At 42.0% G+C, this 23,412-nt stretch overlaps 1 protein-coding gene across 1 annotated transcript; it reads right to left on the bottom strand.

The window, feature by feature from the left end:
• Positions 1-788: 788 nt before the first annotated feature.
• Positions 789-23,042, bottom strand: wnk2 (WNK lysine deficient protein kinase 2). Its single transcript, XM_053315423.1, has 29 exons — positions 22,359-23,042; positions 18,010-18,182; positions 17,377-17,597; positions 16,189-16,346; positions 15,320-15,408; positions 14,882-15,101; positions 13,803-14,070; positions 13,181-13,483; positions 11,576-11,679; positions 10,662-10,705; positions 10,361-10,478; positions 9,760-10,182; positions 8,963-9,592; positions 8,571-8,620; positions 8,304-8,466; positions 8,106-8,222; positions 7,835-8,005; positions 7,636-7,678; positions 7,372-7,533; positions 6,347-7,221; positions 5,761-5,818; positions 5,569-5,633; positions 4,867-5,456; positions 4,529-4,761; positions 4,187-4,411; positions 3,934-4,032; positions 3,083-3,127; positions 2,615-2,937; positions 789-1,447 (listed from the first exon to the last, which is right to left on the bottom strand). The coding sequence occupies exons 1-29, from the start codon at positions 23,028-23,030 to the stop codon at positions 1,151-1,153; spliced, it is 6,939 nt and encodes a 2,312-aa protein (XP_053171398.1). The 5' UTR covers positions 23,031-23,042; the 3' UTR covers positions 789-1,150.
• Between the last annotated feature and the right edge of the window lie 370 nt (positions 23,043-23,412).

The following is a 23,412-nucleotide window of genomic DNA, read 5'->3' as shown; positions in this document are numbered from 1 at the left end:
ACTGGTGGAGAAACCCAGGTATTTAACCTCTTTGGAGGTGTTCACAAGGCCAGGCAAGTGGTTGTTAGTGCTCCAGGGTATGGCTTGGGTAATGCTCCATTCGACAGTTGTTGGAGTCATGAGAGGCCAACACAAGAACTGATGAAGCCCCATGGATAAGAGGCGAAATGACTTCATAGACGTATAACAAGTCCAATTGCTTTCGATTCAATTGCTCAGAGATAACTATCATCTGGACGAATGAGAACATTCACAGACACAATCTGTGATATTTTATGTACTGCGATATAATCAGATTATAGTGTTTAATTATGTTTTCTTGCTATTCATTATTCAAATCACATAATTAACCTTTGAAGGTGAAAGCATAAATAGAACAACTAGTGTCTGCTTTGAATCTAAATGTTTTTCTTCAGAAAACTGAAACTGCAATTCAAGGCACTCTCACAGGTGTTTTTTTCCACCTGAAGATAAAGTTCAAGTTCATTCAAATCTCTTAAGGATATTTCAAGCGCTTGTGCTGGAAGCATTTCATCATCAATGAGGAATGAAACCTATCCTTCGACTAAGAGAGCAGAGTAAAGCAACCGGTCCTAGTGACCAGGATGTCAAGTCTTCACAGTGACGGCATGATGGTGGCTAATAAGGTGTTGCATTAAGACACATAACTGCAGCACCAACCTATGGATTATCTAATGTTATCTGTACAAACACACGAGCTATGTACAGACTAACAAGAATTCATATATACACACGGCAGCTTATATATAGGAGTGATATGAGCAACACAAATGTTAACTATTTATATAAACACTGCATGGATGAACAGTACATTATGTACATTCAATGAGAGGTAAGATTCATACATAAGCAGTGACAAAAATCAGCATTTTAAAGCCTGAATGGGCTAATTATACATCTTTTGTATGTACTACTACCATTACACTGCACTCGAGGATAATGTACTGTAATATAGATATGAGGTATGTTGATGCAAATGAAACAAATAACATAAAATTCATTAACAGAGACGAGTATGTACATATGGTTAAATACATGCTGGTTAAATATATACAGTATATGCACATAAGATTGACCACAATGAGATTTGTTTTTGGTAACAGAGTTGGAAGACAAAATGCTACTAAGGTTAGAGAGTCCTCGCTTTGGGGTGGGGTGGCTGATATGATGGAGCTGGAATGGGGCTGGGAGCATCCTGGGCTAATGGCACAGCAGGAAAGGCAAAGACTCCTGAAGGAAAGGGGAAGAGCAACCCAGGCCAGTTGTTAATGGAGAGAGGTGAGGACAAGGCCCTGAAACGAGCAGGAGAGTGATAACTGGGATGGGGTCCTGTGGAAGGGCTGTTCATCATTGTTGAGGCAGAGCTGTCAGGCCACATCAGAGGAAAACTGCAGCCTTCTGAACCTGTGGCTATCCATGATGATACCTAAAGAATTGTATAATGGAAGAGATATCTAACTTTACGACAATATAAAATACATATATGCAACACACCCAATTAGCATATTACGGTAATTACACAAAGGTCTAGTATTGAAATCAAACAGTTGTGAGTATGTGCTAATATATATTAAGAGGTTCATCTCACGACAGATTGGCAGAGGGTGAAATTAATTCTGTGTGTATTGTATGTGTTTTTGCTGACTGTTCTCATGTTCTCATTCTAATCTGGGGGTCAGGGCCCTAACAGAAAGTTGCAAAATACATTTTAGATGTCCAGAGAAGATTAATGGAGGAGGGAAACAGGAAAAAGTGCTGTATTTCTGCCACATAATGGTATGCGTATATACTACACTGTCCCCAGATCTCAGATTTTTAGCCCTGCTTTGGCTCTTCGGATGCAATGTTGGTCTGTTTGACTATCAGTAGGTAAGTCTGATGCTTTGGACCAGACTGAATGAAATTTTGTACAAGAGTTTCCTTAGAGTACTACATCAGGTAATCCCCTGACCTCTTCTGTAACCCTGCCATCAGGTCAAGATATTAAATATGGACGGATCTCCATCGATCGGCACAAAATTTGCTATGGACATTCATGGTACCCAGAGGGTAAACCCTACTGATGTTGGTTCACATTCATGGTTTCAATTGAAATGCCTTCAATAATATTTCTAACTACTGATTGATTGCAAGAAATTTGGTGCACACATTAATTTCCCTCTCAGGATAAACTGTTAAAGTACTGCTGTTTCTAAGAAAAGCCTCACAAAGTCTGGCATGGCTGTTGAGTCTTATTTTTGTTCTCTTAGAAATTACTGGCTAATTTTACTTCTTCAGGACTATTGAAATAAAAAAAGAGTAAGAAATTACTCCCTGGTTGAACTGGCCATTTTATTTAATTCTAGTCAATCTTAAAAATCTTAAAGCCTATTGTTTTGTCCTGATCTGGAATCTCTGCAAGGATGAATACTGCAGATATATGCAAAACTATGGAAAACTGTTGGAATGAATTGATATGCATTTAATTATTTACAACATTGTGTCTTTTTTAATCAATCCACTGCACATTTTTTAAAAATCAGATTATTTAGGATATGTTTCCATGATCCTGCTGTGCCATAAACATTATTCATAGTTTTAAAACAAAACTCACATCTGCAGCAGTAGCAAGTTGCCCATGTGTTCGAGGCACCATCTGATCCCAAAGCTGCTGTCCACTGATACTCAGAGAGTTAGTTCGCGGTCTGTGGGTGACTATAAGAACCTCCTGGGCCCAGTCATCCATCAGCCGTTGCAAGTCTTCCGGCAGATTGATTTCATTGACACTCATGGATGAACCAGTGTTGGTTCCTCTCTTATTGTTGCTGTTATTGGCTTGAGCTTGGGCCAGTCCAATAACTGACTGATGAGGAGGAGGTGTGGCACCACTGGGTGGCTGCTGTGATTGATTGAAAGCCCCTGGTCCAGCTCCAGACCCTGAAATTGACACACAGACACACACAGACACACACACACAAACAAACACACACACACACACACACACACACACACCATGTTTATTAAACTAGTGTAAACAACAGGATTTTGAATAATTAAAGTGAGACAAAGTAAATCTCCATACTGTGGCCGCGCTCTTTGCCAAGACATAGTCGCTTTAGTGTTGCCCCTATGAGAAAAAGCAGACTTTACACAAAATGTCATTCCTATTAGCAGGTAATAATGTGTAATAACAGTATGCAATGCAAAACAAAGCTGCTGATAGTGAAACAAATCAAAGAAACAAACTAAAATCAAATTTACAACAGATAAACAAAGTAATAGAAAGATCATGCAGGTTGCCCTGATGAGGGCCATAGCAGAGTGCAGTGTGATGTGATGGTGAAGTACAGCAGAGAGGAAGACAGGGAGACAGAGATAAGAAAGAGGAGAGAGAGGATTAAAAAAATGACAAATTTAGTAGAGTGCATCTGGCCATGCAGACGTTCATTGCTTGGTACTACAAAGTGGATCTCAATAAATATATATAAACCAGGGTGGATAAATAACACAAAACATTGGTAGAGCGGAGATGAACCATTACTATTAAGCTGAATCTTGCTTATCCAAACCTCAGACTTCTGAAACAATGTACTCTTGGTGTTCTTTCTTTTGTTGACAGATAATTCTATTGCATGTGTACATTTCTGAATCAGATTTGGAATAGGGTTTTAAAATAAGCTTTAATTTTAACACATTTAATCATCAGCACATTCCAGTCTTAAGTGGTTTGAATAAACAACAATATCTTTCAGTGCAAGAAAAAATACAAAACATAAAGACAAGCGATAGTGACACGGCAAGGAGAGTCAACGAGGAGCAGCGCTGTGGAACAATTTGGCAAAGATATAAATAGATATCAATGAGCTAAAAGTAGAGAAACACAAATATGGAAAACAAAAAGTGAAGCTATGAGGGAAGAGATTTGATACAAACAGATAGACAAAGACACAGGCCCACTGAGAAATCTAGCTCGTGGCTTGCTACTCGACTTATAGGTCACTCTCTCAGATGGTTGAGGGTAATTAGACCAGCCTGTAGAGTACAGCCAAAGAGGGAAGAAGACACAGGAGTAAGAAGAGCACATATTGAAATACCAAACTCTATTTAACACCGCTGACAAGTGTATTCATTGTCTCGTGCAGGTCTATCCAAGCTATTGGATTCTATTGTGTGTTGTGGGGTTCACCTTGTCCAGGTGTAGCTTGCGTGCCGGTGCCGTCTCCATGAAGCCCAGCGTAAATATTATCAGAGGACAAGGAGCCCTTGAGGGAACAGGGCTGAGTCTGCACAGGCTCTGAGGTTGAGCTGGGAAGGTGGCTGGTGCATGAACGTGCCCTGCCATGAGTGGGGAAAGACCCTTTGGCTGGAGACCCATTTAAACTCACTGCAGGCTCACTTGTGCCTGTAGCTGCTAAGAGAAATACAAGCAGATGGATACAAACACACAAACAAACATGAGAATAACATACTCTTTACTCTTGCTGTAGATATTCAACTGCTATACTGAAGATTCTGAACTGGTTCTCACTGGATCTGCTGGAGTCACTAGTTTTAGTTTTGACATTTCTAAATTGTTGAACCAGAGGACTGAGAAGTTTGCCAGGCTTCAACCTGTGCTTGCTGGACCTCTTTCTACGACCTGCAGGTGGTGCAATGTGTGAGAGGCCCAGGGCAGGAGGAGGGGCTTTGCCAAGCCGGCGATATAGCAGCTCCACTTCCCCCCGCTGATGTGCCTGCAGCTCAGAGATCTCCCTCAAGTGTCTGAAGGGATGGAAGAAATATACTGGTCACTTACAACCTAAATGATAAAACATTTTCATGTAAAGACCATGATAAGACAAAAAGTAAACAAAGTGCAATTCTTACTTCTCCCTGAGTCTCTGTAGTTCTTTCTTCATGTCCGAGTCCTCCATCTCTGAATCATTATCACTGCTGGCATAGGCCGAGCCATGCACCCCTCCATGCCTACTTGGAGAGTCAGAGCTCTGTACACTGCTGCTGCGCCCCGAACGACGGAGGAAGGCAACTGCCCTCTTCATGAGATCACTTCCTCTACGCTCAGAGCGAGTATGTTGAGACGGGGTGGCAGGAGCCAGCTTTGCTGGGCTGCTCTCAGCTCCAGAGTCAGAGGAAAGGAAACGAGCATGGACGGTGATGTCCACAGGGACAGAATTTGAGGTGAGAGCACGAGGCAGGGAGCCCCGCTTGGCTGTGGAAGGGGGTGTATCCAGGTAGAAATCAGGTGGGGCAGAGTAGCGGCTGCAACGTGTCCTCTGTGTAATGTCATCTTCAGTACTAATCACAGAGAAACGGCCAATTGTGGTGGAGGCTGCCATGGCCTCCACCTGAATATGGTCCCCACTGTAACCTGCAGGGTGCGCTGGTGAGGCAGCGCTGCTCCAGCTCCTTTGCTTCACATCGCGTCTGTTGGCCACTTCAGGAGGAACAGAGATTATCTGCCAAAAAGCAAAGAATAGGTCATAACAAATGCAGTTGAACTAATATGAAAGACAATTAGACTTTATTCCAGTTTGCCCTTAAATGTGAAGAAAACATTCCTCTTTGTACCTTGAATCGGCCTCTTGTCCCAGAGCAGGAAGCAGAGTGAGGAACGTGCCTTCTTGACAGGGTAGCTGCAGGAACATTTTAACAACTGTGAACACTATGGCACGGCAGTAATGAACTAACAGTCACACATATATTTAGTCAGAAGTTAATAATGCCAGTCTTGTTAGATTGATTAGAGAGTGCTGCACTTACCACACACAGCTGAGTCACTGAGGGTGCTCAAACTATCCATTCTCTCTGGAATTTGAGGCTAAATTAGATGACAGGATAAGAGATGAACAAAATAAGAGAAAGGAAAAGTCTTTAACATAATCCATTAACTGTTTACATTACTTTTAATATTTCTTTAAAGGGTTGTGATTGCTGATAACACACACACACACACACACACACACACACACACACACACACACACAGTTACTAAACTATTTGGAATGTATTCAAGAATATATCGACATCATATAACAAAATATTTGGAATAAATTGTACTGTAGAATTCAGACATATATCTGAATATAAAGTACATACATTGTATAAATACAATTTATAGCAAGATATCGCAATAATATGGTATATGTGAGGTTCCTCTCCATACATGCAAGTAGATAATTCTAATATATTGCATTATGTTGTGATCAATTTATACAGATCTTTTACACACTAACGCTCAGCAACAAGTAAATACAAATTATTAACATTTTCTACTCTTGTTTGGTTTGTGTACATCAGTAATGCATTTAAAAAGTTACTACTTAGGCTTATTGTTTAGTGTACTGACCAGCTGTTCTCCTGCCCTGTAGCGTCCCTCCCCCATAGGCCCTGGGGTCGTGTTTCCTGACCCTCCTGTGGCACTGTCTGGACCAGGAGGAGACTGAATGTACTCAGTGCCAGAGCCTGGTGTCTCTGCAGCACTGCCTGATGGATACATGGGAGCATATTCCTGGTAGAGCAAGTTCCTCAGTTTCTCATCTAGGGTTTTTATGGTGCTGTCCACAAAGCCCCCTCGGCTCAGCCGTCCTTCACCATCTGATTCACCAGGCCCTGCACCGTGCTGGGAGGGCGCTGGGCTCTGGGGTAGTGAGGACACTTTGTTCCCTCCAACGCTGGAAAAAGGCTGGTGGAGCACCACAGGCTGCTGAGGGCGTTCGCTCCGCGCTGCAGAGGCGTAAGAGACAGACAGAGGCTCTTTGGTTGAACTTGCTTCCTGGAGTGGAAGAGGAGTGAGGGGAGATCCGCCCTGTGAACAGCTCACATCCAGAGACAGGGGCATGACCAGAGGGCAGCAGGGCACTTCCTCCGCTATAGAAACAGGACATGTAAAGTCTGCCATCTGCTGAGCGGCATGGGTTGGGGAGATGGAGCCCAAAGGGGATCCCTGTGACTCATTCATTTGGAAAGAGGTATGTGGGGATGACGGAGGCAAAGTTTGAGCTCTGGCTGGCTGGGCTTGATGTACACTGGGCTGTAACGAGCTGCCAACAGGCTCCACTGATGTTACAGACTGAAGGGTTGGGGGAGCAGACACAGGGGGAGACAGAGTGGCCAAGAGTGTAAGAGGGTCTGTGTTGGACATGATTGGAGGGCTACAGAATCCATACACGTCATAGGTGAAACCTCCACTTCCACCAGACATTGTAGAGGATGACCCATCTTCTGTGGGAGAAAAAAATGAAGATGACTTTCAACAATTGCCCATAATAGGTGTACTGTAGGATGTTTTCCTTCAGTTGCCACAAGATAGTGCTATTGCTCCATGAAGCAGTCAGATTTTATGCTGAAATTGCTTAGCAGAAACAAAGTCACCTCTTGATACAGATGGCCTTGCAGTGCCACTGTCAGCAGGCTGGGTGGTGGTTGAACTCCCAGGAGACTGTGTAGTTGTGCCATCAGACGGGGTCTCCTGGCTGGATGTGGGAGTCTCTTCTACAGGGCAGATTATGAACCATCTCTTTCCTGTATGAAGAACTGCAAACAAATATTTCAAACAATTAAAAAATGTGTGCTTCAAAGTAAATACTGTATGACTAACATTCAATGTATAAAGCTTGGATTTATTAACCATTTTACCATTCTGCTGATAGACAGGCTGAGGTGCTCCAGGCTGTGGACTCTATAGAAAGACAGACAGATGTGAGCTAAGTCAATATGATACGTATTTTGCTACTCTGCATTTATTTCTCTCTGTCCATGTCTATGAGTATGACATGTCTATATCTATTTACAAAATGTGATATGTATTAGTGAATCATTGCTAACCCCTTCTTACCTCTCCTAATGGCCCTTCGAAAATTTGGCATTGCTGGGGACTACAACTCAAGGTGGACATCCTCTCACCCTCAACGTCTTCATTCAGCATGTCTTCAGCTTTATCCACAATATCCTTTAACTGGTCAATGAAGACCTCTTTCTCTAATGGTAGGATGAAGCCATTCTCTACCTGTAGCCATACAGTTTTAATGATGTTAAACAATACCACAAGAGAAAATCATGTGGAAGCACAAATATAACCAACAGATAAAGTCTATGGTTGAACTGACCATGTAAGTGGCAATTTCCTCTGGAGCATCTCCATCCAGATCAAATTTGAATGTCACCATTTTGTGATTGTGAGTCTCCAGCTGACATTCAACCATTTTATCACCTGTGTTGCAAACCTTTGGGGCAGGGATCACACTTTAGAATCAAGAGTATTTTAAGAATGTGTTAACTTTGTCATAAATGATAATGTGACTCACGTTGAGCATACTCAGTTTGGGTTTGCTAGTCTTTTCTTGCCGAGAGCGCGTACGGGCAGACTTGCGATGGTGTTTCCTGGGTTTTCCATCCCCTTTTCCTCCACTAGCCAAGCTGTCATAGCCGTCACTTGTTTCCTTACCAGATGCCACATCAGAGTTAAGACTAAAAAGAAAAGTTAAAAATATTATTGTAGTGACCTGCTTGTAGTTTCATTACTCACAATTACAAAGACATGTGCTATAAAGCAGTATAAAATGGACACACACCTGTCATAGGCATGGCTGGGTAATGATACTGGTTTCTCCTGAGCCACATCCTGAAGATAGAAAAATAGGCAGGTGGAAAACAGTTCGAACTTCTTGGAAAAGTTCACTGCAGGGCTATATAACATAATATAGGATTAATGTTAATGTGTGCCTAGTTTTTGACATTGAAGATAATTTTAGTGATAAACAGACTGGTGTAAAAATGAGGTGATCACATGAATGTGATGTTACTATAAGCTGATAGACTCATTTAGTTTGCATTCAATTTTTCTTGGTAAGACCCCAGGGATGCAGAGAAAATGTTCAATAAACAAAGTTTTCAAGAATGCGCATATACAATAGAGCTAAATATTTCAGGATGACATATGCTCTCACTTTGTCTTTATCCCTACCTCTACACAGGGCTCTTGCTGTAGGGTGCTAAATGCAGATGTTGTCTCAAGGTTTTGCTGAGTTGTGGCCAGGCTGGCACACTCAGACATTGAGACTGCTGTCTGGATGCCAGCAGGATGCAGAGCCGGAGCTGGGACTGAAACTGCGACAGGAGCTGATGCAAGAGCAGGGCCTGCAGCTTGAGCTTGGGCTGGCAGCATCACAGAGATTGGGGCAGAGACCAAAACTGGGACTGACAGTTGGGGATTACCAACGAGTAAAGAAGCATCTGAGTTTGTAGATGAGACTTTTGGAAGTTCAAAAGTGGAACCTGATGCAGAGACTGGTGCTTGAACATGAGCCGACACAGAGACTGGAACAAGAGTTGAAGCTGGAGTTGACACCAGGCCCGATGCTTGCTTTTGTGCTAGGGCTAAAGCTGGAGTTTGTGCTGGGGCTTGAGTTTCAACTTGCACAGTAGCCGAGACGGAGACTGGGGCTGAGGCTAGAACTGTATGAGCTACAGTTCCAGGTGCAGTAGTTTCTGTATTCACTCCACTTCCCCAGAGAGGAACTGCAGGTAGGACAGGGTGAACTGCAGCCAAAAGCTGAACATCTCCCAAATTCCCCTGTGGAGCAATCGTCTGTACCTGGGGAAAAAATAGCACATTTGTTCATTAGTTTACACAAACATTGTTCACTTCTAAATCTCCTAATGCATGCCCTGCATGCATTGCATCAAAGGTTTAGACACAATGCCAACTTTAGTATTACCAATGACCCAACTATTACAGTGAGAACTGAGTCAAATATTCACCTGGACAGGCTGCTCAGCCAGTTCCTGCTCAGGGTGGGGGGCAGGGTATGGGGTGGGTTGTACCTGGGAGAGAGGTAAGGGATGGGTAGAATGGAAGCTAACAATGTTTGGCTGAGAGGTGGTTGGGCCGCCCTGCTGCTGTGGCACAGTAAAAGACATGGCCATGGCAAGAAGTGGAGCAGGTAGTGCCACACTGGGCATGTGTTGAGGTGTGGACAGAGGGGTCTGAGGTGTGCCAAGAGAAGGCATGGAGGGCAAGGCAGCATGAGGAATTAGAGGAAGGGTGGGATGGTGGGGTGACGGTGAGTAGTACGAGCTAGATAAAGGAGGGACACTGCTGCTGTAGGCAGATGGCAGAGGAACTGGGGAGAAGGGAGGGGGCTTGTGGCCCCCTGTTTGACCAACAGGATGGGGTGGGGGAAACTGGGAAAGAAAGGGGAAAATGATATAAAACGAACAAAGACAACCAGTCTATAGAAATCGATCACACAGGCCCTTTATGTATTACTCAACCCTATAACCTACATTAAAGTTTGCAGGGTGTTTAAACCAAACTCTGTCTCTACCGTTTGTTTGATCCTGTCTTTCTAAAATAACGCACCTGTGTGCTGATCTGCAGAGGCAGGAGTGGAGGAGGAGCACTGGAGACTGACTGTGGAAAACTGGTAGATAAGTCAGGAGGACTCAGGTGAGGTGAAGGCTGGTCAGCAGATAACAGCTAAGGAAGGAAATCAAACATAATTATTTTAAACTTTCACTGTGATGTGAACGCAGACTAATTCAGAATTAAACTGTCAATACAATCTGCCCTAAAAACTCCACTTGTGTTAAAGTGAGCTGCATGGCTGGTGAGTCAATTGTTTTGTGTGGTTTGTGGTGTTTGACCACAGTAAGATAGAAGAAATGATGGCTCTACCTGGTGCAGGACAGCTGGTTGGACATGGCACTAAAAGAAGGACACACACACACACACACACACACACACACACACACACACACATACACACACACTTTACATTTATATATATATAAATGGTGAAGCATTAAAAAAAGGACATCAGATGCACTTATGGATACTGGTGTCACCAAATTACACATTACTTTATTTTTGGTTGACTTAGCATAATTTATAGAAGAACTCCACTGCTTTCACACTTCAAAGTCAGTTTACAAGTCTTTGGGAATACTACTGTATATGTAAACAGATATGACGTTTTTGCCTTCAGAGATAGTTGCCCTCATGCAAAGTCTGATCAATTGCATTGGTTGGGGCTGAAGACTACATGTTTGAAGATGAAAAGAAAACTGAGACTGTGGAGTTAGAAAGACGTGAGGTTACTCGACCTCTATAGAACGCTCCTCATCCCTCCTTGAGGCTACAAACAGAACACTCCCAAATCTGTGCAATTGAGTTAAACAAGTTGAGTTGCACAGTGGGTAATGTAGACAAGAGAGATGAATAGAATAAAAAGGACAATATCTCTAGTTCTGCTGCATCAATTTTGATCCTTTGTTATCCATCTTAAGTCTGTGCAGTGCTAAATTAGTGGAATAGTCTTATAGAAGCTGACATTAAATGCCCACTATAGAATTAGCAATTTTGGATGCTAAGAGGACATAGACCAGCTTTTAAGCATTCAGCCAGTCACATTAGATCATCCAACAATCCAAAGAGACATATATGTAAGTGACTTTGTCAGACAGTTCTACATGGGCTGCAGTATATTACTTGTTAAGTTTTCCAGTCAAATTCTGTTTTCCCTGTGTCTCACTACGGCTGTTGCCAGGGCCTGTCGCAGTTGGGTGCATGCAGTACCTGCTCCTGGATGGGCTGGGCAGTAAGCTGCGTCTGTAGCGTTGCTGCAGCTGGGAAGCTCTGTGCTGTCTGTCTACTTGGGTGCGCAGTAGAGGCTGGCGTAGCTGGAGCAGAAACTGTCTGTCAGACACACATAAATGACACCACATTTACTGGAAAATGTAGTATGACTCATGATGTAACAAAAGCTTATGTTTTTATTTTTGCTGCGACAAAATCAAGCTCAAGATTAAAATGATCAAAGCAGGGGTAGTCAGAGTAGAGAGGGATACTTTTTAGTGGTTGCCAAGGTTCCATAATCAAAACTGAAACGGAAAAGGGAAGTTTCAGTATTAATCTATTGTTAGCCACCCATAATTTTTAATGCCATACACTGGGCTAGCACATTGATTTTGTGCGTTATTACCAGAAGTAAAACCTTGTGGATTAAGCAGGAGCAGAAGCTGGTTGTTGCATTTTGCAATGATCATGGAAAGGCTAGAGGAGAGAAGCAGCTGGCAGGATCATAAAAATACAGCAGGCTGCTGCTATGGCAGTATTTAGCCTACATGAAACCTCCTTCTCTAACCTACCAGTGGATCTGGTCTGCCTTTGTTGTCATGTGGTGACAACAGCAGCTTCCTGTCCGGATTTGGGCTCGAGATGAGAGGAACATCCATGCTCTTGTCTATGTGCTCTGCTACTGAGGAGCTAGTTCCCCCATACTCACAGTCGTGCATGGGACAGATGCCTCCCCTCTCTGAGAGGGAAGGGGAACTTGTTCTGCGGCTGACAATGTGATGCAGACAGTGGTTAAGAAGGGTGAGATCTCCACCTTCATAAAAACTCCTTCGGAGCAGAACAGGGGAAGGATGTGAAGGTGATGTCACCAGGCTTGAATAACTATTCGATGATGACAAAGAGGAAGAGGGTGAAGTCAAAAGGGAAGGTAGAGTGACTGAAGGAGACCGTGCCTGACGAGGAGATGGGGATGAGCCTGGCTTAGAGCCCGGAGTAAACACGTGGGGGCATGTAGAGAAAGAGCATACACGTGTGTGTCCCAAAGATCTGCCTCCCTTTGTCCTGCCCCTCAGGAGGAGAGACATGCATGCCTTGCAGTGGCGGTGGGGCTGTGGATTGCGTGGGACACTCAGGCGGAGCTCTGAGGGATGTTGCAAATTTGGGAGAAGAAGAGAGGAATTTAAATGACTTGCTGAGTCATGATGATGATGAAAGTGCTGATGGTGGGCCAATAGAGGAGATGGCATTGAACGATTCTGAGCAGAGTCAGAGGATAGGTTGTCTGTGGCATGCATTAGGTTCTCTGTGCTATTTGTTGAAGTCAAATGCTGTGAGTTACACAGACAGGGGCTTGGATTCATTATGGTAGTGAGAGAGTGGGTCCTACATCGTAACATCTCAACCAGGGAGGTGCTTCCACGCCTAAAACACACAGAGTTCTCCTCAGTGACGAGCAGGTTGTCTTGGCCTACAAAGGGATCACTGTAGTGACGCTGATATATCATTCCCCCCCAAAAAAAGGTAAATAAACATTTTGTTATTTCAGAAAAACAAGAAAACTGAAAATTTTAAGAAAGACAACAGAAGAAAAATAATTGTATGCACTCACTGTTTGAGACTGATAAGACCCCTGGTGCAGTTGTGCTGCAGGTTGTTGACAGGCCCCAGGATGCAGCTGACCTGTGTTTTGTTGGTAGGCTCCCTGGTGTAATTGCGTGGATGCATGAGTGTAGACGTCATGTGAGGCCTGTGCTGTGGCTTGCTGGTAGGCGCCCTGGTGCAGCTGAGGTTCTGGAGGACTGTAGACCATCTGAGCTGTGGAAATGGGCTCTGGAAGGGACTGGTAGGAGCCGTTTTGCTGATTGTTTAGATCGTCTAATTGCATGGTGGAGCTCACTCCACCGTCAGCTGTAATAATAGAGTGTATAAAACATTAGAATTCAACCCAATGCCCTTTGCAGGAAGGACAAACAGTGGGGAAGGACAGGAGGGAAAGAAGGAGGCAGTGAAGTAGTGTCTCATTAAAATTGAAAAGATGGGTGATGATGCCTCATTGCTGACTAATAGGTGTTATTCACATGCTGTAGTCCCTTTGCTCTATATCTTTCTTACATTCACAAAAAAATTGAACCATTCACCTTGGTGAAATCTGACAAAGGTAGGATTTAATGCTTTGGTTAAATGACATATGATATGTTCATATGTGCTTCTAATTGCTGATTCTCACATGTGGTAGATGTGGTAGTGGGCACGGTACAGATCAGGGTCTGCTGCTCCACCTCCTGGTCTTCATAATCTGTTGTTGCTAATGTAGTTCCCTGTGGTACACCAGTGCCAGGCACCTGCAGAAGGTTTGGCTGTGTCTTCTTCACAGCTACCTCACCATTTCCTGATGAGACAGTCCGCTCCCTCCTCCATTTGATGAGAGCTACACGGTCCCGGATTGACTTCCCAACTACCTTCACATCACAATCCAGGAAAAAACCTGACTCCACCTACAAGGCACAGGAAAGATGCTTGATTACCCAATAATTCAATAAATCTATATTACATTCTCCCCATAGAACTGCCATTTCCTAGACCCATAAGTTCGCATGAAAGAGCAAAGATAAACTGATCATTTGCTCTAGCTTCAATCAATACAGTACATGACTCAAGCCTATCATCACAGACATGACCACTGACCATCACAAGTAATTAAATTAGTGGGAGTTACTGCCCCGCTTGGGGCAGTAACTCCCACTAATTTACATAGTAGATTACATAGTAGATTAAATAGAGAGACATAGTAGATTAAATAGAGAGATAACCCACAACTGGGTGTCTGGATATAATAAAACAACCAATGAGGGGAAGGCATCTCTGCTACCTCATCATGTATTATTGTGCATATATCGTGGCAAATTATCACAAGCAAAAAAAAAAGTTGTGTTCAAATCACCATCCATTGGATTTGTTTTATCAATGAGAATCAACTACACAAAGCTGATGTACTGTTGCTATGGTTACCTGCAGTTTAATATTCCTTGTGTACTGATTTAGAGCTATTTTTGACATCTGCTTGCCAGTCAGGATCAGGCAACATAAGCAGGCAGCTTGACCAGTAAACAAAAGCTATGGTTGAACAAGAGCAGAAACATCCAAACCAGTAAAAAAAAAAGAGGATAATTTCATTGGAAAACCTAATAAGCCTGGTTTTGGGCCACTGTAAAAAACAATACTAACTTAACTACTAAGTTAACACCAAATGGTCTAGTAATATTCACCAAATTCAACCATTCTTTCAGGAACTGAATATTTTTTTACCATTTCTTGGGCAACAACCTCTGGGACCTCGTTGACCAAGTCAAAGGTAAATTCAATAGCACCAGTGTCCTTGTACTTTCCCTTCAGCTTTTTAGGATCCTCGACCCACAGTTTTAGTGCGATGGACACTTTTTCCCCATCATCTTCTTCATTGAGCTCCACCCTCACGCCTGTATCCTCTGCAAAGAATGCGTGATTCAGGAGGTCCTTGATGGAGTACCTGCAGGAAATACACAAAACACCAACTACTGACCCCCACAAAGGTCACCTCAGCAGTAAAACAATGCTGCACAACACACAGACACTGTGTTGAAGCTAAATACTGGTATTAACGTCATACTGCAGGAACAGAAACAAGCGTTAAAGTAAGGATCAACCACTACCTACATGCCACATGCATCATTAACCAAAAACACTGTCCATGCCTGGCCTACTTACCTTTCCTCGCATCTGTGACAGATACACTCTCCAATTATCTCCTTAATTTCTGGGTCGCTTACTTTACTGTAGCTGGCAGGTTTCACCCCCTGGCAAACAAAAATGCAAAACAAGGCAGCAAGAACACATCACACCAAGTCAGATGCTCAGAAAAAGCAGCCTTTTCCATATGGATGTTATATACCGAATGTTTGGTACAATACACAAGTAAATATGTTTTGAACAGTTATGTGCTAGTAAATATGTTTTTTATCAAAATGATATATGAAATAACCTCATAATATGCTATATGTAGTTATGATAGAAATGCTCTCACATAATTTGTTGTGCTGTATTAACTGAAATATGAAGGGAATCGTTGGGGAACTTTGATGTGAACTTCCATGTGAGGATTGTTTCTTTAATTGTCTTATTTGTTTCATCAATGTGCACCTTCTGCCTGCTATGTACTCACATGGAATTGTGTTTGTGTAACTGAAAGTACACATATTGGAGGTGTATAAATAAAAGATGTTAAACAATAAAACTTTGAGCGAGACTATGTAACTTTTGACAGAGAAAATATACATTCTTCTTCTTGCAAATGAAAACTTGAATTCATAGGAAACATAATATTCTGCTGCTTAATTCAGCCTAACTTGCTCTGGTATGACCAGTAGCTCACGGTGGCTAATGCTAGCTAATGTTAGCAAACTTTAGGTAAATATTTCTGCATAATGCCAATGGCTGTGTTTTGGCTGCTGCTTAATCATAAGATATAATAGATAAGAAGGAATGTGTGGTAGAAAATCCTGAGAGTCCATAAATGTTTTTAATTCTATCTGTAGAACAGATATAGCAGAGTTTAACAGCTCTGAATGTGAACTCACACTCGTGACTTTGCGGTAGATCTGAGCAGCATTTTGACACTCAGAGTAGGGGTACTCTGAAGTGGCCATTTCCAGCATACACATCCCAAAGGCATAGACATCCACAGACTCATCATAGTGCTCCTCATACATCTCTGGGGCCATGAACTCTGGAGTGCCTGGAGAATTAATTCAAGACAGGGTGATACATTTTAAACTCATGAGTGGTTATCAGTGTTTCATCCAATTTCAGTGGGATCAATACCAGTGTCAAGGACTGAAATCCAACACAGCTGCTAAGTCACAATGCCGGGATGGATAAGTTGAATTTTTAAATAACTTGCATGACAGACAAGAGGGATGAAATGGAAAGTAAAAATGTAACATAATAAAATGAGGCTACTTTTTAACCAAATTTCAGATGATATTTGATTATTCCTTAAAGCTATTTTTGTGAGCTGTTGGACCAAACTATAGTTTTCTTCAAGTGGAAATCATGCAGATTTTTTTTAAACATTTTGTTGGCATAGACACCTTTATTTGGCAGTAGACTGACAGGAAACATGGGAGAGAGAGGGGGGTGCGACTTGCAGTAAAGGACCTCCGATCGGGATTCGAACCAGGGTCGGCTGAGTATACGGCATGCCCTTTAAACCACTCGACCACCTGCGCGCCACCATGCTGATTTTTAATGAGATACCAAGATTGTGCACCTGGACGGCAAGGCTGTCTATAAAATTGAATAAAATAACACACAGTAATAGCCCGACACAGATAAGACCCACAGTAAGGTTAAACCCATGGGAAGATGTTCTTTGGTAAGCTGAAAGAGGCTTATTTCAGATAATCAAGTCTGGTGGTGAGTCTGTGTCCGCTGAGTAAAGGAATTTTTTTATGTTTATGGCTTCAAAGACCTAGGTGTCATTTATAGATTGTGTACACATGGTGTAATACCTTCTGTGTTTTCCCTTATTCATTCTCAAATTATCACCACTGAAACACATGTTCTATCTATTGTATTTTCACTGTATCTTTTTATTAGCAATATTATCAAGTGGGGTATATTTTCCATCTTATGTACATGTTTTTGTAGTGATTTTATGTTTTTCTTAAATGAAGCATGTCATTTCTTTTGTTGAAAGCAGTTGGAGCTGAATTGTTTTGTAAAGTAAAAGTGCTATACAAATAAAGTTAAAACTGATGACTAACCTATGACGCTTTTAGCGAAGGAGGCCCTCTTCAGGGTTGCTAAGCCCAGGTCTCCTATCTTGACAGAGCCTGTGGGACCGGTGATGAAGATGTTGTCACATTTGAGGTCTCTGTGGATGATTGGAGGAGTCCTTGTGTGGAGGAAGTGGAGGCCTTTGAGAATCTGTCTGCACCAGCTCCTCAGAACTTTAGGCTTCATCACTTTAAAGCGCTTCAGATACCTGTGGGAAAGTAAAAAATACCAAAAACTCCATTACATTTTGAACAAGAAGAACAATCTATAATCACAATCACTACAAGCACTCTTTAAAAAAATATCTTTGATTTGCTAAATAATACAGCAGTCTCTACACAGTCTCATATTAGCTCCAATGTAATGATGGTGTCATTCAATTGGTAAGAAACTTGATGTGGACTGTCTGTCAGTCATTAATGTTAAGTTGTTTTAAACTGACTATTAGAAGCTGCAATAAGACACTAAAATCTCCATATAATGATCAGTGAGTGTAAATTAAATTCCATTAAGAATCAAAGGTGTAAAATGGTATACATGAGCTGAGATGAGGGGCCTATCAAGATATCTTTCCATAAAAAAGATCATTATAGAAAAAGTTTTTTTCATATAAAACTCACGTTTTTAGGGTCCCTGAGGTCATTAGCTCTGTCACCAGAACAATGCACTTCTTCCCTTTCACCGGGGACTCCCAAAAGTCATAAAATCGCACAATGTTGGGATGCTGAAGAGCTTTTAACATCTCTGCCTCCTCTTTGAACCTCTGCCTCTCAGCTTTGGACAGTTTTCGTTCCTTGGGAAAATGGGGAAAGACAATTAGTCTTTAAACATAAAAGGATAATACAAGAGATACAATCATTTTTCAACCGTATTTAAATCATCTGATGTGGCTTCAGGAGCAAAGCTCTGCCAGAATTACCTGCGGTTCATGTTTAGAGTGAACACAACCTTGGCATTTTGAGTGGGCAAACATGGGGGTCTGACCCATTTTACTCTTTTTTTTTTTTTTAAATCGCCACTGTGTATAAAACATGCAACATATGTTGCATGTCTATTTCAGGAACAGACATATCTGTCATGAAAGATCTTTTTTAAAACTGCATTTTTAATTTGTAAGTGTGAAACATGCTGTTTGTAAATAATGGAACAGAAATGGACAATGAGGAGTATGTTACTGCAAGCTGGAAATAAACTGCATTCTATTAGCAAGTTCAAACATCAAGAATAACTACTATATATGATGTAGCTAAACAATGCTTCAGAGTTAAAATCTTATATCTTTGTACATAGAAGATACAGGTCAATAAAATGCAGGACAAACAGGTTCAAGAACAGTTTTTACCCGAGAGCAATAGTGTCGCTGAATGCATTGAAGGCTTGAAAAAAAATAGTTTGACTGTGCAATAATCTGGTTGACTGTGCAATAACTTGAATGGCATGTTGTATGTCAAGTGTGTCCTTGGTATGAATATATATATATATATATATATATATATATATATATTTTTATCCTATCATTAATGCTTTTATTTTGCACTTTCATAATCACAATAAAGATCTATTCTATTCTATTCTATTTTATTTGGGTACACAAGCCTGAGTGAATCCGTAAATACTGGATCAATATTTTGGGCCGTGGCCTTCTCTGAACTGTTGTATAAATAGTAAAACAGCTGACAGTGAACATCTTCTACATTTCTGTTTATCTCCAGTCAGCATGGCAGATACAACCAAGACCACCCTGACCACGGCAAACACTACATTTCATGACCTTCAGATTTTTGCTTTTGGTTTCTTAATATACATATATTATTATCAGAACGATGATGGTGCATTTGGTTTTTCAATTGTCCAGGATGCACAGTAAACTACTGTACATCTCTTGGCATTGATTACTGACTGATGCTGGGTAATCATATTTCATTTACAGCCCATAGTGACCCACTCTATGCAGTGTGCAGCCTGATGCATCTTGGATTACATGCAGCATTGTGAAGAATACGCCTCCTATCTTTGTAGTGCGGATTCTTATTAAGAACAAAGAAATTACACTCTGCTTCATTGTCTATACTGTCAAATCTTCTTGGTTTCTGTACAGATTATTAAAGATTTTTAGCAGTGAGGAGATTTAAGCAGGGTGTGGCACTTACAACACAGAATCTGCTTTACTGAGACGTAATTTTGCACACAAAAGGCTGTGTAAAAAAATACATTAGCAGCACTGATACTTGTTTAATAGTGCGTGGAATGATAAGGACGCAGCATGCAACTAATGGAAATATAGAATTCTCGTTTGCCGTGTATAAAATACAACACATCTTACACACTGTCCTTAGCTGAACCCACCCTTTCCCTCTCTCCTTTTTTCTCTCTCTCTCTCTCTTGCTGCAGAGGGCTGCATCAGCAGGATTCACTCTCCAGACACATCTGTGTGGTAATACCACAGGGGTATAAATTTATGTTTAGTATTCAAGCACTGGGCGATCAAACAAGACAAATAGTAATGTGGAACTGTGAGACGCAGAATTCAAACTGGTTGAGTAGTTTAGCATTTTACTAAATCATGTTGAGTAATCTGCTAATTTTGAGTAAACAACTTGCTCAGCAGATGTTTGATCATCATTTAGTGGATAAATAAGTAACAAGACTAGCAGTCTGGTCTGATCAACACCAGGCAACAGCTCCTCTTCCAGGCTGATTTATATCTCTCTAAGAGGGTCTACAGTATAGCACTACAGTGTGTTTTCTGCTGTCTCATTCTCACACTTGCACATAATACCACACAGAGCACACAGACAGTAAAGGCACAATATTTTTGAATATTTAAGGCTTTTGTGAGCAAGGCACGTGGACACAGAGGCTCTAAAGGGCAAGGCCTCACCTCCAGGGACAGAATGGTTGAATCATCACTAGATCTCCTTCAGAGCCTGCTCAGACGCCACACAGACACAAATACATACTACTGTATACACTTGACAAAAAACATAGCTGTCTCCATAGGTGTCTCCTCCATTACACATACAAATTATACTGTCTCCCTTTGAACTGCACTTAATAATGTAGTGTGTAGATATGCCATCAATAGTTGGTTTCTCTCTTGACAGATGACAAGAAATACTAAAACTCGCACTTTAGGCACCTAATGAAGACTTGAAAAACTGAATTTGAATGAATTACTACTCAATATGAGAAATATTCAATGCAAGTGACAAAAATAGAGAACCGAGGCTTAATCCTGGGATGTAACCAGGAGACAATGCATTAATTACTCCCTTGCCTGCACATTCAATTGGGGGCTGGCATTGTGGACTTCTAGAAGGATGGAATGACATCCAAATGAACCTCATTAAATGTATATAAGAGTGCTAACATTTACGAAACAGAGCAGAAGCCAATCTTCATTTCCATGCCTTGCCTTACAGAAAACAAGACGTGCTGTTGCCAATATAGGAGTACATAAGCACAATGTAATAGTGATTTTATTTGACTGAACCTGATTGAGTTGAATTAGCCTGACAGGGTGAATCTGGATTCTGCAAGAGTAGCAAGTATAAAAAACAATCAGCTCTGCTCAATCTGAGGCTGTACTGAATCTATAAAGTCACTCTGCAGAGCTGTGCCTGAAATCACAAGCGTTATTGTCATTATGACAATTGAATGTAGATTAAAAGTTCATAAAAGGATGCTGAGGTGATGACTTTTGGAATCCAAGCATCTGCACCTGCCCACAGTATATTCTATCTGAAAACAGATGGCTATGCCCCTATTTTATCGGAGACTATTACTTCATGAATTGTTTAATTTAAATTTTTATGTCAGCTTTAATTTAATTTAGTGTTCTCAGGTATTTGCTCTGGACAGACTGCAAAAGCTTTACACATTTTGAGCCCTGAAAGGGCATCCACTGCAGGTCTGTCTACAGGCTAATCTGCATATCACATGGACAGCATTTAAACTGATCATTAGATTACCACATACACAGATTAGTGATACAGCAAGCTGCCACTGTTATGACAGTGTTGTTACTCCTGCTATATCCTTGTTTAAAATTCTAAACAGTCACCAATCACCTTGTGCATTCAGTTCACCTGATGAGACAGTGCACATGGGTAATACTTGCTGTGTTGTGCAAGTTCAATTTAATTCAAATTTTAGTGTATATGGCTGACTTCTTATGGGTTTTTGTAAACTACATTGAAACCTAATATACCTGAATCTTTTCTGTTTTTTTAATAGGTTTAGAGCCCATAGAAGGTGAATAACTCCTGGGTGACACACAACTTTGCGATGAGAACATGTAGGTATAAAGCACAGCACATAAATTAAAGCACAACATACAATATGACAGACAATCTCTTCAATCCACCCTGTAACAACAATGTTTCCTTACTTGCTTCACTGGTGAGAGCAATCATCACACAGAGTGAGATGCAGGACGACGTAACTGAAATGCCTGTAACTGGTGACTGAATGATCAATTTTACCCTGAAGCTGAGATGTTAGTCATAACGTGTCTGAAAGTAAATCCTTAAATGCATGACTGAACCTACTGTGGAGAAAAATGCCCTGAATAGCTATGACAATAACAGCCTACACATAATAGATGGACAAAATCCATATTCACTCCTGGATATATTCATTTAGGAAGGTTATTCATTTGTAAAGTGCAACAGACTGTTGATACATGATATTTCACCTTTGAGTTTTATGGAAATGATTTGGTACAAAAACCTACAAGTAAATGATCACATCACTATTATTAGACCTATCTAATTATTTCAACTTCAGATGAATGAAGTTACAGTGTAATTGAACCAGTGCTCTGTTTGCTGGAGACCCATCCAGTAACACAGCAGCACACTGGGCAGGTGTTTGCTAAACAAGCCAACCACAAACAATACCATAGATCCTTGATAACAGGTTTATTATTGGATGATTAATGTTGGACTTGAGTGATCAATGAACCCACCTGGAGTTCACACCATGCCACTTCGACCCAAGTATCGGTGTCAAGACCTTTATAGACCGTCTTAAATGAGCCTCTGCCCAGCTCAATGTCAAACTTGAGGAAGCGCCCCCCGGGTGAGGTGGACACAGCCTTCATTCCGGGCTCCTCTTCGTTCTCGTCACTTCCTGCTTTACCTGTGACATCGGAGGGCACAGCCTCTACCTTGGGCTCGGCGTCGCTCTTGTCTATCTTATCCTCGTCGGCAATCACGCTCTCTGCGGCGCTGTCCTTCACCTCAACCTGGCTCTTCGTGCTTGAACCCTCCTGGAGGCCCAGGCGGGTTCCTTGCAGAACACGGGTCCGACTCCGACCGACGATCGTGCGCAGGTCGATGTTGACCACCGGGATGCTGTTGACACACTCGTGCGGCTCCAGTGACTGCTCCTCGGAGTCTGACACCCACAAACTTCGCCGGATGAACCTTTGGCGGACCAGCCCCCTGTAGTCTGTGGAGGGGTACGCGCTAGGGTCACTGGCTCCCCGCAGGGCTGCGTTTTGTATGTTGACATTGTGGTCTGCCCCGTTCTCATAAATAGGCCTAAAGGCATTTGCATTAATGTCCGAGTCTAAATTAGGTGCTGAGGAAAATGTGGATCCCAGTGGCGGATCTTTGCTCGACTCCGCCGAATCCATCCCCGGTAAATTGTTAAACTACCGGCGACATTGCGTAAGTAAGATGATGAGCATGCTCCTCTCCCCGTGGTGGGAGAGTTTGCTGCCTACCTGCAACACTCGCATGCAATGACGCAGTTCGTCAGCTGAGGATATTTGGCCTTATGCCTCGGATGTGTTTAGGACACAGAGCATCCCCACACAATATCCCGCTCGGAGGAGGAGGGATGCATTGCTCCTTGCAACTTCGAGCCCCCGGTCCACCTTGCTGCAGTACAACACAGAGCTATTCAAGTTAAACCTGATGTCATTGCCAGTTCAAGCTATGACCTCACGAAAACAATTTCCTCCACACTGGATAAGATCCCCGCTCCAACACATAAAATCTGTCTGCAGACAAATC

This window comes from Scomber japonicus, chromosome 3 (genome assembly GCF_027409825.1).
Source record: "Scomber japonicus isolate fScoJap1 chromosome 3, fScoJap1.pri, whole genome shotgun sequence".
In the NCBI taxonomy this organism is placed as follows: domain Eukaryota; kingdom Metazoa; phylum Chordata; class Actinopteri; order Scombriformes; family Scombridae; genus Scomber; species Scomber japonicus.
This window is presented reverse-complemented; position numbering and strand designations above follow the sequence as displayed.

What these genes read in the sequence shown, in the direction of transcription:
- wnk2 (XM_053315423.1), bottom strand. Translation starts at nt 23,030, where the DNA reads ATGGATTCGGCGGAGTCGAGCAAAGATCCGCCACTGGGATCCACATTT. An exon ending in TTATCAGTCTCAAACAGTGA is followed by an intron (nt 11,680 to 13,180) that starts GTGCATACAATT and finishes TTTCTGCTCCAG; the next exon opens with CTACGCCAGCCTCTACTGCG. An exon ending in CAGTGACTCAGCTGTGTGTG is followed by an intron (nt 5,634 to 5,760) that starts GTAAGTGCAGCA and finishes ATGTTCCTGCAG; the next exon opens with CTACCCTGTCAAGAAGGCAC.